This window comes from Palaemon carinicauda, chromosome 10 (assembly GCF_036898095.1).
Source record: "Palaemon carinicauda isolate YSFRI2023 chromosome 10, ASM3689809v2, whole genome shotgun sequence".
Classification (NCBI taxonomy): Eukaryota; Metazoa; Arthropoda; class Malacostraca; order Decapoda; family Palaemonidae; genus Palaemon; species Palaemon carinicauda.
In genome coordinates, this window is record NC_090734.1 from 157,793,653 (window position 1) to 157,808,323 (window position 14,671).

Genomic DNA, 14,671 nt, shown 5'->3' on the forward strand with positions numbered 1-14,671 from the left:
ATTTTCCGAGCTAAAAGGGCACCCCTCGGAGGCGGTGCAAATGCGCCTCATTATAATAAATTAAGTATAGAAAACAAAGGTCTGGTCATTATAACTGGTTGCCACGTTACTTGAATACAAGTTGCATGATTAACGCACTAATATGAATTGGTGCAGTACAAGCTGCATGACCAACACAGAAAATTACAATTAAATTAAAGTCCAACGGGAGTGGGAGCAAGTCACAATGAGGCATATACAGCACTGTACCTTAATAAGAGAGGGCAAGTTTGGCAACACCACCACCACCAGTAAGGCTTTCACTTGAAATTTTTACTCTTTTACATGATTATGTAAAAATTAACCCAGCACTTTTCTTTGTGTATTTTCTGCCTAATTACTATGTAGTGTAAGCCATCAATTTAACATTCTCATTAACCCTTTTACTCCCAATGCTATTTGGAACTTTCCAACCCTTAACACCAAGGCATTTTTTTTTTCACACACATTTTTTAAATTGCGCTAACAACCTTAATTTTCGTTATAGAGAGGTCAGGTTGGTCTCATTATTTTGGAAAATGCCTAAAGTTTCTCAAAGTTATCAAAAATATGCAAAAAAATGTAAATTGCAGTTTTTTGAAAGGATGTACTGGTACGTCCATGGTGGTAAAGGGATGAGTTTTGTGAAACGTACCAGTACATCCATTGGGGGTAAAAGGGTTAACAGGGCCATCATATTAGCTTACAATCAGTTAATTCCATGTACTGCAAACTACTATCTTTTGCTTTCTGCTAATGTTCAAATCATCACACACTGAGGCCCAAGGTCTATTTTCCGCAATTGAACGACGGAACACTAAAGGGAAAACACATAAATAAATCCTTATTGCAGACTTCACGTGGAAGGGGACACAGTTATGGTAAATAAAATACCGTGGTAATTGCTATTTTTAATCGTTGAAACTACAAGTCGTACCCTCCAGTATTCCTTTGGTCAGGCTGAGGACAAAAAAAATCTCATTCACTCAGCCAAGCACACATCACTTATGAATCTGCACGACAGCATCAGCACACTGTACTTTCTCCTCTTCTCTACTTCACCACCAACATGTACAGTCAACAGTACACTAAGATATAAATGTTTTACAGTTAAGCATACAAGTACAGTTATTACAGCCTTTATCATAAGTCTCTATATTGGCATGGCATTGACAACTACACACCTTCCGTTCTTTAAACTGCGACAGATCTGCGGGTACAGACGGATTTAGAACTTAAAGGATATAAAAGTACACTTCTAAATATTTCCCCACCTTTCCATTATCGGCAGCAGGTTAACATGAAAAAGGAAGAGACTCCCAGAAATTATAACACGGTTGACCATGATCCAAAGTACGAGCGGTGCTGACAATTCAACGGTTCTTGGTATATCTTGACTGAAGTATTCTATCGCTGTGACTTTTTATTTTTCGTCCTTTAGTGATGAAATATGTTTTCAACCCACAAAATGAATGCCTAGAAGCTGAAACAATGTTTGGCCAACTTTGTTATAAACTGTGTGTGTACATCCCTAAATACTTCTATATGCTAATACCTACTACAAAAGAGCCACTAGACTTATGTACACTGATTACAAACACAGCTACAATAGATAGTGGAATACGAATGAGAATGCACAAGTTGAATAAATGAATGAGCAAGCCAAGGATAAGTTAAATCAGAGAGGATCAAAATAAATCTGATAACTGAAAATATAAAATAAATGTAATAATAGAGAGAGAGAGAGAGAGAGAGAGAGAGAGAGAGAGAGAGAGAGAGAGAGAGAGAGAGAGAGAGAGAGAGAGAGAGAGAGAGAAATCTTTGCTGGCAATGAATACATTAATCTTAGAAAAGAAGCAGGGTATCTTTAATATGGTATTTTTACAATGCCGAATGAAATAGCAATAGTAACATATAAACAGGTACTTTCCACATGACTAAAAAACAAACTGAACTGTAATAACCTACCCTACAAGACATAGAGACAATGATAAATCTATGAGCTTGGAAATGGTAGCAACTCCTATCAATCAGTAGTCAATGTTTTACTTAAATCAACAAATGACATGTCGTCCCCTCAAAACACTGCTTGATATACATAAAAAGTGGTTCACTTTTCCATTATTGAAACTATGGTCACATTTGAAAAGACTTATAAACCCTCCTTTCGTGTACACTACGGGAAAGAAAAAAAAAATTCATCTTCAATTTCAGATCAAAACAGGAAGTCTTCACAAAAATTCTTCTTAGCTTGCATCACAAATGAAGCATTTACAATTTATAAAAATTGAACTTTTTAATTAACAAGAGGTCAAGTATCAGAAGCTGACGAGTATAACGAACTTGACTGTATCTGGTAAAGAGAGTTCAAAGATAATGAAAGATGGCAAAAAAACCACTACCCTCATCAACGGAAAAGGCATCTATCAAACTGCAATGTTACTACACTCTTAAAGGTAGGATTTACCTGGACAAGTTCACCAACGGCACTAAAACAACTTGTCAAGACCCTTATAATCTACAGAGGTGATAACTATGTACACAAAGGACTCAGGAAACATTTTACAATGGATTATATAATACAATAAAAAAAAAATCGAAGAAAAAAAGATGTCAAACACTTTCAAGAAAAGAAGAACTTCAATGGTGAACAACACAGGAATAAATAAAAAGATAAAAAAGATACGTCCGAGGTCTCCTCTATTTTATGTGACTGCTGCCATCAGTAGAATTTCCCCTAAGTCTGAAAGCAAAAGAAGGAGGACATTACAATGTACCCTTGCTGTATATACATCATGTGAATGGTAAATAACCTAAGTTTAAAACTCACACGTTAACATGTATACCGGCCAAATACACATCAGAAAAAATATATAAAACTTAAGTTTAATATTCACTCCTTACCAAAAAGGAGTGCACCTTCCATTACGTATCGTACAAAGACTATTCAAAGTATTATTAAAGAACTTTATACTAACAGCAAATTATTTATTTCATAGGATCCAAGTATCATGCAATTTACTCTTAATCTGCCCGACTTTGTGCCACTGGTTTCAAAGGATTAACACTAAACTAAAACAGTTCTAATTTGAACAAGATCTAGAAGCTGGACAGCTTGAGGGAGAGAGATCACAGGGAACTTATCAAGCTGAAAAAGCAAAGAAATTTGCATGGGACACTGTAAGCTATACTGTATACAAGATCTAGAAGCTGGACAGCTTGAGGGAAAGAGACCACAGGGAACTTATCAAGCTGAAAAAGCAAAGAAATTTGCATGGGACACAGTAAGCTATATACAGTACCCCTAATAATAAAAAATCCATGCATCACCAATTGTTAAAATACTAAATACCCTGAAACCGAACTAAAAGTCACAGCTGTTGAAAGCATTCACGGAGTAACAACAGAGAAAATGAGACGAAAGGCAAGCAGATCATAATCAGGCGGTGAAGGGCGGATTAGAAGACGTTCTTCACTTCCGTTTCTTATAAGGCACTGGACAGTGGAGCAAGCATCAAGAAAGTATCAATAGTGTGGATCAAGGGGAAAAAGATTGCTGGACTAATAGCACACAAAAAGAGTATTCCATTTGTAAAATAAATAACAAACCTCCATGCTCGAGAATATTTGGATGCAATGAACAGATAGTAAAAGCAGAAGACACAAAACTAGGCAGTAAAAGACCTTTAAGATGACAAGGAAGAAGAAAACATAGTAATCCAGGCAGTACACACAAGACTTTCCCACTCAACTACATAGAACAAAAAGCAGACGTAAAAGCACAAATGATAAAGGTGGCACATCCAAACTTAACCTTAGGAATGCAGTACTGTATATATCCAATTTCAGAGGGACTTAATATTTCAAAATTACAGTTGTGTTGATCTTTACTAGAACTTTTATAACATCTCTTAGGAAACGGCTTGTAACGTGAAGAAGGCAGAGCAACATCAAAAAACTTTAATTAACTACCAGGTCTTAAAACCTTAGGCTTGTATATTCAGTTCTCATGAATTTTAATTTGCTTAACTACTTTCGATGTAAATCATAAATGGCAGAGGCAACTAACAGGGCAATGCCCTACCCTAGATACTGACCACATATCGCTCGCTTGCGACAACGTCATAACTCAAAAAAATTTATTTTTGAGTTATCCATATAGAGATATTCATCTTCAAATGCTGATTTTTTAGGCAAAAGCGTCATAATTGTAGCTAAAAAATTGATCGCTAGAGGCGCTTAATGTCCTAACGACTAACATAATATGAGTGTTTTAATTAATCAAATTGGCTCCCCTGAAAAATAGCTGTTTTTGAGATATGACGACGTTGTCCCAAACGAGCGATATACTGTATATATGATCAGAGCTCAAGGCCCCTCTCCACCAATCTATGACCAGGGAGAGCTAGGCAATGGCTGCTGATGACTCGGCATGTAGACCTATAGACTCACCAAATCACCAATCATTAATTCAAAAGGATGGTGAGGTTGCAGACACCACTAGAAGCGTTTTAAATGTTATATATGCCGTCTGAGCAAATATCCGACAAAAATTTTGGTATTCAAGAAGCGTTTTAAACGTTATAGAAGCTGTCTGAGCAAAAATATGGCAGTAATTCTAGTCTTCTGGAAGCGTTTTAAACGGTATAAATGCCGTCTTCTAGAAACTATCGAGCTTGAGGAGGCATTGAACTCCCATTCAACAGACTGCTAGGCAGGGCTATTTCTTATAGGCTACCACAACCCTTATGTTTGTTATCAACAGTGTCTGATGCTCCATAAACCCTAAATAACTATATCAGTCTTGATCGTTTTCACCCTTTTATATCACTCACCATCCTCAGTATTAATAGGTATACTTTCAAATTTATATAATTCTTTTTAATATTCATAAAATCGTTTTCACCCTTTACATCACTCACCATCCTCACTATTCCTAGGTATACTTTCAAATTTATATAATTCTTTTTAATATTCATAAAAAAGTGTACAGCATACAAGAATATTTGCTCACTGTTTATACGCTAGTTTATTTCAAACACAGCAAATGATATCTATCATGGAATACTTGTTCATTGAATGCTATTTTGGTGATGTCTTTGCTGCATAAATTTTCCCAAAACTTTGTCGAAATTCTTTGATCGCCATTTTGCGCAAAAATTCAATATATACAGTATATTATCTCAAAGGTTTTTATCTTTCTAAATTTTACTGATAATGGACTGCACATTTTAGAAAAACAACGCTCAACTTTATAAATCTTATAAAATTTAACGCTCTTCAAACTATTGCAATGTTAAACAATCCCTTCCGCTACCTCTAAATCCAATATCAAAGGTATGTGACATAACCCACACCTTCCACAAACTAACACGACAATACGAGAATTTTTTCGTCGCTGGTTTTCACCCTAAAAGAATCAATTTTCATATTTGAGAACAAGTTTAAAAGAATCATACAGAAGGGCCTCCATGTTCAAACATTCAGAGATAACAAGGATAAGATAAAGAAATACTGTAGTGAATCAGTATTATATACCTAATACAGTAAGCAAAAAAACATTTGTAATACCCTGATATCTATTTCATATGACACCCGACTATTTGTTGACTTCTGTAGCTGGGAATCATAAGTATGGGATTCAGGTTAGGCCTACCCTAGGCCAAAATTTAGCAATAGCTTCTTGGAACCAATTGTATTTGTAAGTTGATTAACTTCTGTATACAAATAGCAGTAAGTATAAAATAGGGAAACAGAAAACAATCTATAGGCACTTACCTTAAGTAATCATAACGATCAAGAAGAATGTGAAGATGCAGTGTCTAATTATTTCATTTTTTTACCTCTACCACCTGCAAAAAAAGAAAAACCTATGAGACTTTTGACATGCAATAGGAATGGATAGAATTAATCATTTCTATACTCAGCTTGTGTACATTTTGCTTCTCTCGTGAAACTGGATAAAAATTGGGTGATTACCATACATAAAAAAAAATTCCCATTGCCTATCATTATAATAGCCCTACTTCCTCTGATGTAGTATTGAGATTATATAGCAGGGAGTGATAATACCTGAATGTGGATAATCTTTCAGCCTTGAGGTTCATCCTGGTTAAATAGTTTCTCAAAAACACTAGTCAATGGGGGAGGCAGAAGGATGTGTATGATCAGTCTTGAAGTCTGAACTAGTTTAATAGCTTTTCAGAAACACTAGTCAATAGGGGAGGCAGAAGGACGTGTACATGATCAGTCTCGAAGTCGAAATTAGTTTAAAGATTCTTAAAAACACTGGTCAATGGGGGAGGCAGAAGGACACGTATATGATCAGTCTTGAAGTCTGAACTAGTTTAATAGTTTTTCAGAAACACTAGGCAATAGGAGAGACAGAAAGACTAGTCAATAGGAGAGGCAGAAGGACACGTATATGATCAGTCATGAAGTCTGAACTAGTTTAATAGTTTTTCAGAAACACTAGGCAATAGGAGAGACAGAACGACTAGTCAATAGGAAAGGCAGAAGGACACGTATATGATCAGTCATGAAGTCTGAACTAGTTTAATAGTTTTTCAGAAACACTAGGCAATAGGAGAGACAGAACGACTAGTCAATAGGAGAGGCAGAAGGACACGTATATGATCAGTCATGAAGTCTGAACTAGTTTAATAGTTTTTCAGAAACACTAGGCAATAGGAGAGACAGAACGACTAGTTAATAGGAGAGGCAGAAGGACACGTATATGATCAGTCATGAAGTCTGAACTAGTTTAATAGTTTTTCAGAAACACTAGGCAATAGGAGAGACAGAACGACTAGTCAATAGGAGAGGCAGAAGGACACGTATATGATCAGTCTTGAAGTCTGAACTAGTTTAATAGTTTTTCAGAAACACTAGGCAATAGGAGAGACAGAACGACTAGTCAATAGGAGAGGTAGAAGGACACGTATATGATCAGTCTTGAAGTCCGAACTAGTTTAATGTTTCTCAAAAACATTAGTCAATGGGGGAGGCAGAAGGACACGCATATGATCAGTCTTGAAGTCCGAACTAGTTTAATGTTTCTCAAAAACATTAGTCAATGGGGGAGGCAGAAGGACACGCATATGATCAGTCTTGAAGTCCGAAAGAGTTTAATGTTTCTCAAAAACATTAGTCAATGGGGGAGGCAGAAGGACATGCATATGATCAGTCTTGAAGTCCGAACTAGTTTAATGTTTCTCAAAAACATTAGTCAATGGGGGAGGCAGAAGGACATGCATATGATCAGTCTTGAAGTCCGAACTAGTTTAATGTTTCTCAAAAACATTAGTCAATGGGGGAGGCAGAAGGACATGCATATGATCAGTCTTGAAGTCCGAACTAGTTTAATGTTTCTCAAAAACATTAGTCAATGGGGGAGGCAGAAGGACATGCATATGATCAGTCTTGAAGTCCGAACTAGTTTAAGTTTCACATCGGGTGAGTATAAAAAATATCATTATTTTTCCTTAAAATTCTGTTTACTTTTATGAAATTCCCCTCATGTTGGTATTGCAAATTAACACTTTGACAGAGGTGGGATAGCGAGGGAAAAATGCTATGGGAAATCTAGTCGCAGCCTAAGCATGTACGTTAAATACCAGATTCTCTTCACGGTAACACATCGTATACTAATTCATTTCATGTAAAAACTTGCATATTCAGATAGAATAAGCAGCTCTCCTATGACCTTTGTACCATGATCTTCCACTGTCTTGGGTTAGAGTTCTCTTGCTTGAGGGAACACTAAGGCACATTATTCTATCTTATTTATCTTCTTGTTTTGTTTTAATATTTTTTTTATAGTTTATATAGAAAATATTTATTTTAATGTTATGATTGTTCAAGATGTTTTATTTTCCCTTCTTTCCTTTCCTCACTGGGCTATTTTCCTCGGAGCACCTTGGCTTATGGCATCCTGCTTTTCCAACTAGGGTTGTAGCTTAGTAAGTAATAATAATGATAATAGAATAAATTAAACGCCAAAGAATTGAGGGGATAAAACTCATTAATGATAGAAAGGAATTTATACAATAAAAATTCCCCTCAGATACAATTTTAACAAAAGTTTAAAAACTATAGTTTTACAAAATCACCTACCAACCTGAAATCTATTCTATCCATCTACAAAGGCACTTCCCACAATTTTGGGGGGAGGCCGACAGGGAAAAAAAAGGCCTTCCTCTTATTTCTCCCATCAACTTTTCCATTCATCACCTTCTTCAGCAGACGTCCATTTTCCATTATCCGGCTACCTGCACAATAAAATGGCCTAAGAAGATCTCTTATATCTATAGACCTCGGTTCCTAACCCTATCTAATCGAGATACATCAGCCATACTCCTCAGACACTTCATCATGCACACATTCAATTTCTGTCTCTTGTCACTTTCATTATTTTATTGTTGTTACTGCACTTGAAATATTTTATTTTACCTTATTTCCTTTCCTCACTGGGCTATTTTCCCTGTTGGGGCCCTTGGGTTTATAGCATCCTGCTTTTACAACTAGGGTTGTAGTTCAGCAATTAATAATAATAATAATAATAATAATAATAATAATAATAATAATAATAATAATAATAATAATAACTACAACCCATACAACACAGTTGGTCTGAAGGTCACTCATAAATGGCAGAGGCAAGGGACAGTGACATTGCCCTAACGAGCAGGACAATGCCCTAGAGACTGACCATATATGATCAGCGCCCAAGGCCCCTCTCCACACAAGCTAGAATCAGGGAGGGCTAGGCTAATGGCTGCTGATGACACAACAGATAGACCTATGGGCTCCCCCAAACACCCTAACCTTAGCTCACAAGGATGGTAAGGTTAAAGACACTAAAGACCTAACGAGTCTGAGCGGGACTCGAACCCCCATCTGGCAAACACCAGGCAGAGACGTTACCAATCAGGCCACAACAACCCCTTTCTCATACAAAACTCCCATCCCTCTATTCTTTACCATGCCCTTCACTGCTCCCATCACTAAACATCACTCCATTTAGTACTTGAACTGTCAACTTGGTCATCAGCTATTGCAACGTAGTTTCACGTGTGAAAGGTACTGCGAGGGAAACAATTATCACAACTGTAACTGTATTCATGTCACATTACGGCCCAACACTTTAAACCAGGGGAAGACAGATAATGAACTTTCCAGGGAAAATTTTCGTACACATCCAGGAAGTAATTGTTGTATGGGAAGACAGCTTGATGTGCAGTAATAACCAAACAATCTGGACGTCTGATCAATGTTGCACAAATGAAAAAAACAAGACAAAGACCGACGGACGAGTTACCACTTGCCGCTAGAATGCTCCTTCCGTAACTTCTATATATAGGTAAAGATTGATTAAGCAGAGCTTCTGAGGGTACACTTAGGGACACTATTCTAACTAATTTTTCTTCCTCTTGATTTGTTAAAGTTTTTATAGTTTATATAGGAAGAAGAAGACATACTCAAGAGGTGGACAGAGTACTGTTCCGACCTTTACAACTACCAGACCAATGGAGATCCCAATGTAACATCGTGCCACAAATCATCTAACAACGACGACTTCCCAGTTCTGAGAGAAGAAGTGGAGGAAGCGATCAGATCGCTAAAACATGGAAAAGCTGCAGGAGTAGACAACATCCCTGCAGAACTTATAAAGCATGGCGGAGAGACAGTGACTGACATCCTCACTAGCATCTGCAACAAGATCTGGCAGACAGGTGAATGGCCCACACCCTGGACACAGTCCCTCATCATCACGCTTCCCAAGAAAGGCAACTTACAGCAATGCCAAAACTATAGAACGATTAGCCTTATCAGCCACGCAAGCAAAGTGATGTTGAGAGTCATTCTGAATCGACTGAGACCCCAGGCAGAAGAGATCATTGCCGAAGAACAAGCTGGGTTTAGAAGAGGAAGGAGCACAACGGAACAGATTTTCAATCTTCGAGTTCTGTGTGAGAAGTACAGCCAACACCAGCAAGACATCTTTCACGTGTTCATTGACTACAAAAAGGCATTTGACCGCGTATGGCATGATGCCCTATGGGCCACAATGAACAGGTACAACATGGGACAAAAACTGATACTGACGATCCAACAGCTGTACAATAAAGCAACCAGCGCGGTCCTTGCCCAAGGCAAAATAGGCGAATGGTTCCGCACTTCAGTAGGTGTCCGCCAAGGCTGCCTTCTGTCACCAACCCTGTTCAACATCTTCCTTGAACAAATTATGGCAGATACACTCGAAGATCATGTGAGCACAGTTAGCATCGGAGGACGAACAATCAGCAACCTTCGGTTTGCGGATGATATTGACGGCCTGGCAGGGAACGAAGATGAGCTGGTCAACCTCGTGAAACGTCTGGATGAAACATCAACCAGATACGGAATGGAAATCAGTGCTGAAAAAACAAAACTAATGAGAAACAGCGACGAATCAATCAAAGCAAAAATCGTGGTCGGTGGTAAACAACTTGAAACAGTCCATCAATTCAAGTACCTTGGTGCAATCATCAGCCAAGAAGGATCCAAACCAGAAGTCCATGCAAGAATCGCGCAAACAACAGCAGCGCTTGCAAAACTGAATCCAATCTGGAAAGACAAAAACATCGCTGACAAATCCAAATTGAGACTATTGCATGCCCTAGTCATTTCCATCCTTCTGTATGCTTGTGAATCCTGGACACTGACGCCAGAGCTACAGAGAAAGATCCAAGCTGCAGAAATGAGATGCTTCAGACGAGTGCTTGGCATCTCGTACATTGAGCATGTCACAAATGAAGAAGTCAACAGAAGAGTGACACAACACTTAGGACGCTATGAAGATCTGCTGTCCACAGTGAAGAGGAGAAAACTAAAATGGTATGGCCACAAAACAAGATCATGCGGCCTGTCCAAGACAATTCTCCAGGGAACAGTTCAGGGGAAGAGGAGAAGAGGGCGGCAGAGAAAGAGGTGGACCGACAACATTGTTGAATGGACAGGAAAAACCTTCGCCCAGACCCAGGCACTCGCACACGACCGTGACAAGTGGAGGCTCCTATTGCGGTGTTCCACCATGCAGCGCCCCTACGATCCTGGTGGATTATGGGATCGGTAACGGTAACGGTATAGGAAATACTTAATTTAATGCTGTTACGGTTCTTAAAATATTTTACTTTTCCTTGTTTCCTTTTTTCACTCTGATGTTTTCCCTGTTGAGGCCCCTGGGCTTGTAGCATCCTGCTTTTCCAACTAGGGTTGTAGCTTGGCAATTAATAATACTAATACTGTAGTAATAAGTAATATGAACAGCAGGGAAGTTCATAAAAAATAATATAAAGATATAAGTACAAAAAAATTAACACACCTTGGGTTGGAGATTCTGGATTTTTTCTCTTCAACATTCCCATGGCCTCTATCATCTTTTGGGTGGGTTGTCTCCTCCGTTTGCCAGTGTCTTCTTCTGTAGCCACGTCAGTTTCCATCTCCTCCTCCCCCTCTCCAGCCCCCGTTTCATCCTCTTCTCCTATGCAAGGCATTGACGCACCAACCTGAACCAACGAGGGAGGGAACACACTTAAAATTAAAACACAAATCATTAAAATGTCGAGTGCAGCCATTCTGATGACTGCCATCTTTATCACTCCCACAGTGTTCCGGCTGGGTTTCTCTAGTCTGGGATTTCAATCAACAAATACAGAAAACAGAATTAAGAATCACATCCTAAATATTCAAGAACCTTTCAACATTGGGTTAACTTGTCATTTCAAAATGACAATAATGCAATTATGCAATGCAAAGCAAAAGTATACTAAACCAATAATCATGAGTAGTGTACGACAAAAGCAATTGTGTACCGTACAATTGGCGAAACTAATGAACCTTTCTCGAGTTAGAAGGCCCTCTCAAAAATGACAACTTCTACAAAAATTGTACTTTTCCTAACATACTTACCACAAACCACTCAAAGATAACCTGAAGCTCAACTAACTCCCACGACTAGGAATGTTCCCCCCGCCCCCAACAGGCCTAATCCCCCTCTCAGAGCGTGTGACCTCGACTTCATCTGTTTACTCATGATGCACTAAGCAGCAGCTACCGGAAAGAACCTGTCAAGGTCAAAGGTCTCCATTCCACTCCCGGTCGCTGACGCGTGAGGTCGAGTCTCCAGCTTACTCTGGCACTTTTTTTTTTTACCCTTGTGTATCAACTTCGTTTTCCCTGTGTTCCCCTTCGTGCCCTTGCTTGTTCATTCAGAATAGAGTCTGTGTGTGCAGCGTTGGTTTTCCAAAAACTGATAATTATTTTGAGTACTGTACTGAGATCTTCCAGGAACTATTAGCCTTGGGTCTTTTTTTCAAATACGAGACAAAATCCAAAGGAAAAATATCTGACAACTCTTATACTCTTATAACGTACAATTTCAAACACAGACAGTGAGCTTCCTGAAGCAATAAAAACGGACCGGTATTTACTTGGCGTGGGTTTCCTGAACCCTAGTAAAGACAAAAAATCTCTACCAAGTATTCTTTATAGGATTAATTTACTGTACGTGGGCAATGCAACATGGTGATTTGGATTAGGAACCATTCACCACTCAGGTGAATTACGGAGAAAACTCCGCAGTTACACTATGGAGTAAAATCTAAAAGAGGCTGCACCCCAAGAGGGAAGAAAGGAAGCGAGACATGAGGTATAATAGAAGACTATAAAACAAATGCAACTAAGGGTGGCCAGGATACTGCAAAGACCCTAAAGTTAGCTTATAGAATACACTGTGTGAGGTAAACTGTCAGCACTAACCCACATTGGAAATGTACCTCTCTGGAGATGCCATCAATGCCAAATACCCAACGTACAATAGTTATAAAAATAACCCACAAATATACATGATCCCCAAACAAAGAGAATATAATCGTCTCTATCATAATGGAAAAAATCTGTCAAAGGGGAAAAAAGGGAAAGGAATTGGAGTCTTTTAATGACTAGTAAAGTATAAGGAAAAGTCAATGGATTCAATCAGAAGATTTCCCGATCTTCACAGTCAACAAGATGCGTGGTTTAATGTGAACGATTGCAATTAACTGCTTCAATTACCTAACAAAACATTTGATTAAGCTTTCTGAAATACCTTCAAAGATTTCCAAGTTGTCTTATAAAGAACAAAATCAAAACTTGTAAACAATGAGACTTCCACTTTACTTTATATATCAACTGCCATTGCTGTTCAAGATCTGTATTGGAAGCTGCTGCGGAGCAATACGGAAAGGGAAGGCCCTGGGAGCTGCTACTGTATATGCAGATGACCTACCGATAGTGCAGGATCATAGGAAGGGGTATAGGACTGGAATCGAGAATGTAAATAAAAATTAGAGGTAATGGGGACAGGAGAAGAATCAGTCAATGAAGGGCAGTACGATAAGTGGCCATGTGGATGCTGTGTACCAAAAGTAACAGATGGAATCATTATATATATTTTGGATTGTAAACTATACAGGATATAAAAGATCTGCATAGCCAAAAACGAGTATGCAGAATGAGTAAGGAAAACATGGAAAATCAACGCTGTGTTATCTTTGGAATGAGTGGACTGCGTAACAGGCATTTCCAGGGCAGTAAGAAGCAATGAGAATATGACAGGATAGAGACAAGAGCATCAATGGCCAGGATTATGTGGAAAGTATAACTAGATTATAGATTAATAAATATCCCACTAATAAAGAAGAGCAACTGAAACAAGAGATATTGATAAGAATTTGAAACAATGTCTACTATAAAATAAGATTCATGGTGCAAGTACAATATGAAGATTACTAAATAAGAGCTTGGTCCATTTATTCAAATGACTTTATTATTGAACAATGACCACGGTCAATCTGAAATGAACATAAGACATATTTAGAATAAATGATGAACAATGTATATAACTCAAATGAACATAAAACATATCAAGAATAAATGATGAACAATGTATATAACTCAATGTTTATAACCCTCTATCTCCCCCCAAGTTTTTAAACGGCCTTTTAAAATGTCTCTCGTGGAGGTCGGTTTAAAACTGATGTCAAAACATTGGGTGGCAATTAAACGTCCAAATTATAAGTTCATGAACACTAAACTCCCGCTAGCACGTGAAGGAACGGAAACTTGAAAAACAATTATTGTCATGTGTTGATCATGATGACACTATAGCTAGTTCATCTCGAAATCACAGTGCCATGCTGGCGGTCGACGGGTACGACTGGACTTGCGTTGCTCCAAATTTGGCATGGCAGGAGTTAACTGCGATGGTGAGTTTGTGCTATCATTGGGAGGCGGAATCTCTGCTTGATGATTCGCAGTGTTACCGAGGTCGTTGGGATAGCATTCCGGAGCAGCAACATCAAAATGAATGTTAGGGGTAGTACCACTTGGTAACGGCAAAGTGGTCAATGGAAGAGTACCATGTGTGTCCGGATTTTGGGTTGTCGGAATGGTGTCCTTCGCAATGGTCTCAGACGTTTTAGTGGTCGAAGGATTGGCAATAGGTACAATCTGATTCCGATTATAGTCATCTCTAATTGTACGGACTTCTGGAATACTCCCGACAGGCACGTATTGTCTCAAAAACTTCCGGTTCCTTAGCGTGACCCTACCAGAGCCATCAACTCTGACG

General features: G+C 38.5%; 1 protein-coding gene across 8 annotated transcripts in view; it reads right to left on the minus strand.

The window, feature by feature from the left end:
* Positions 1–917: 917 nt before the first annotated feature.
* The window catches only part of LOC137648908 (protein tramtrack, alpha isoform-like), a 92,572-nt gene continuing 78,818 nt past the window's right edge, over positions 918–14,671 (minus strand). For all 8 annotated transcript variants that reach the window (XM_068382088.1, XM_068382087.1, XM_068382089.1 and 5 more), the window contains 3 exons: positions 11,384–11,567; positions 5,797–5,870; positions 918–2,761 (listed from right to left, as the gene is read on the minus strand). In XM_068382088.1, the coding sequence (XP_068238189.1) occupies positions 5,845–5,870; positions 11,384–11,567 (210 nt within the window). In that variant the 3' untranslated portion in view covers positions 918–2,761; positions 5,797–5,844. The remainder of the gene's footprint in view (positions 2,762–5,796; positions 5,871–11,383; positions 11,568–14,671) is intronic.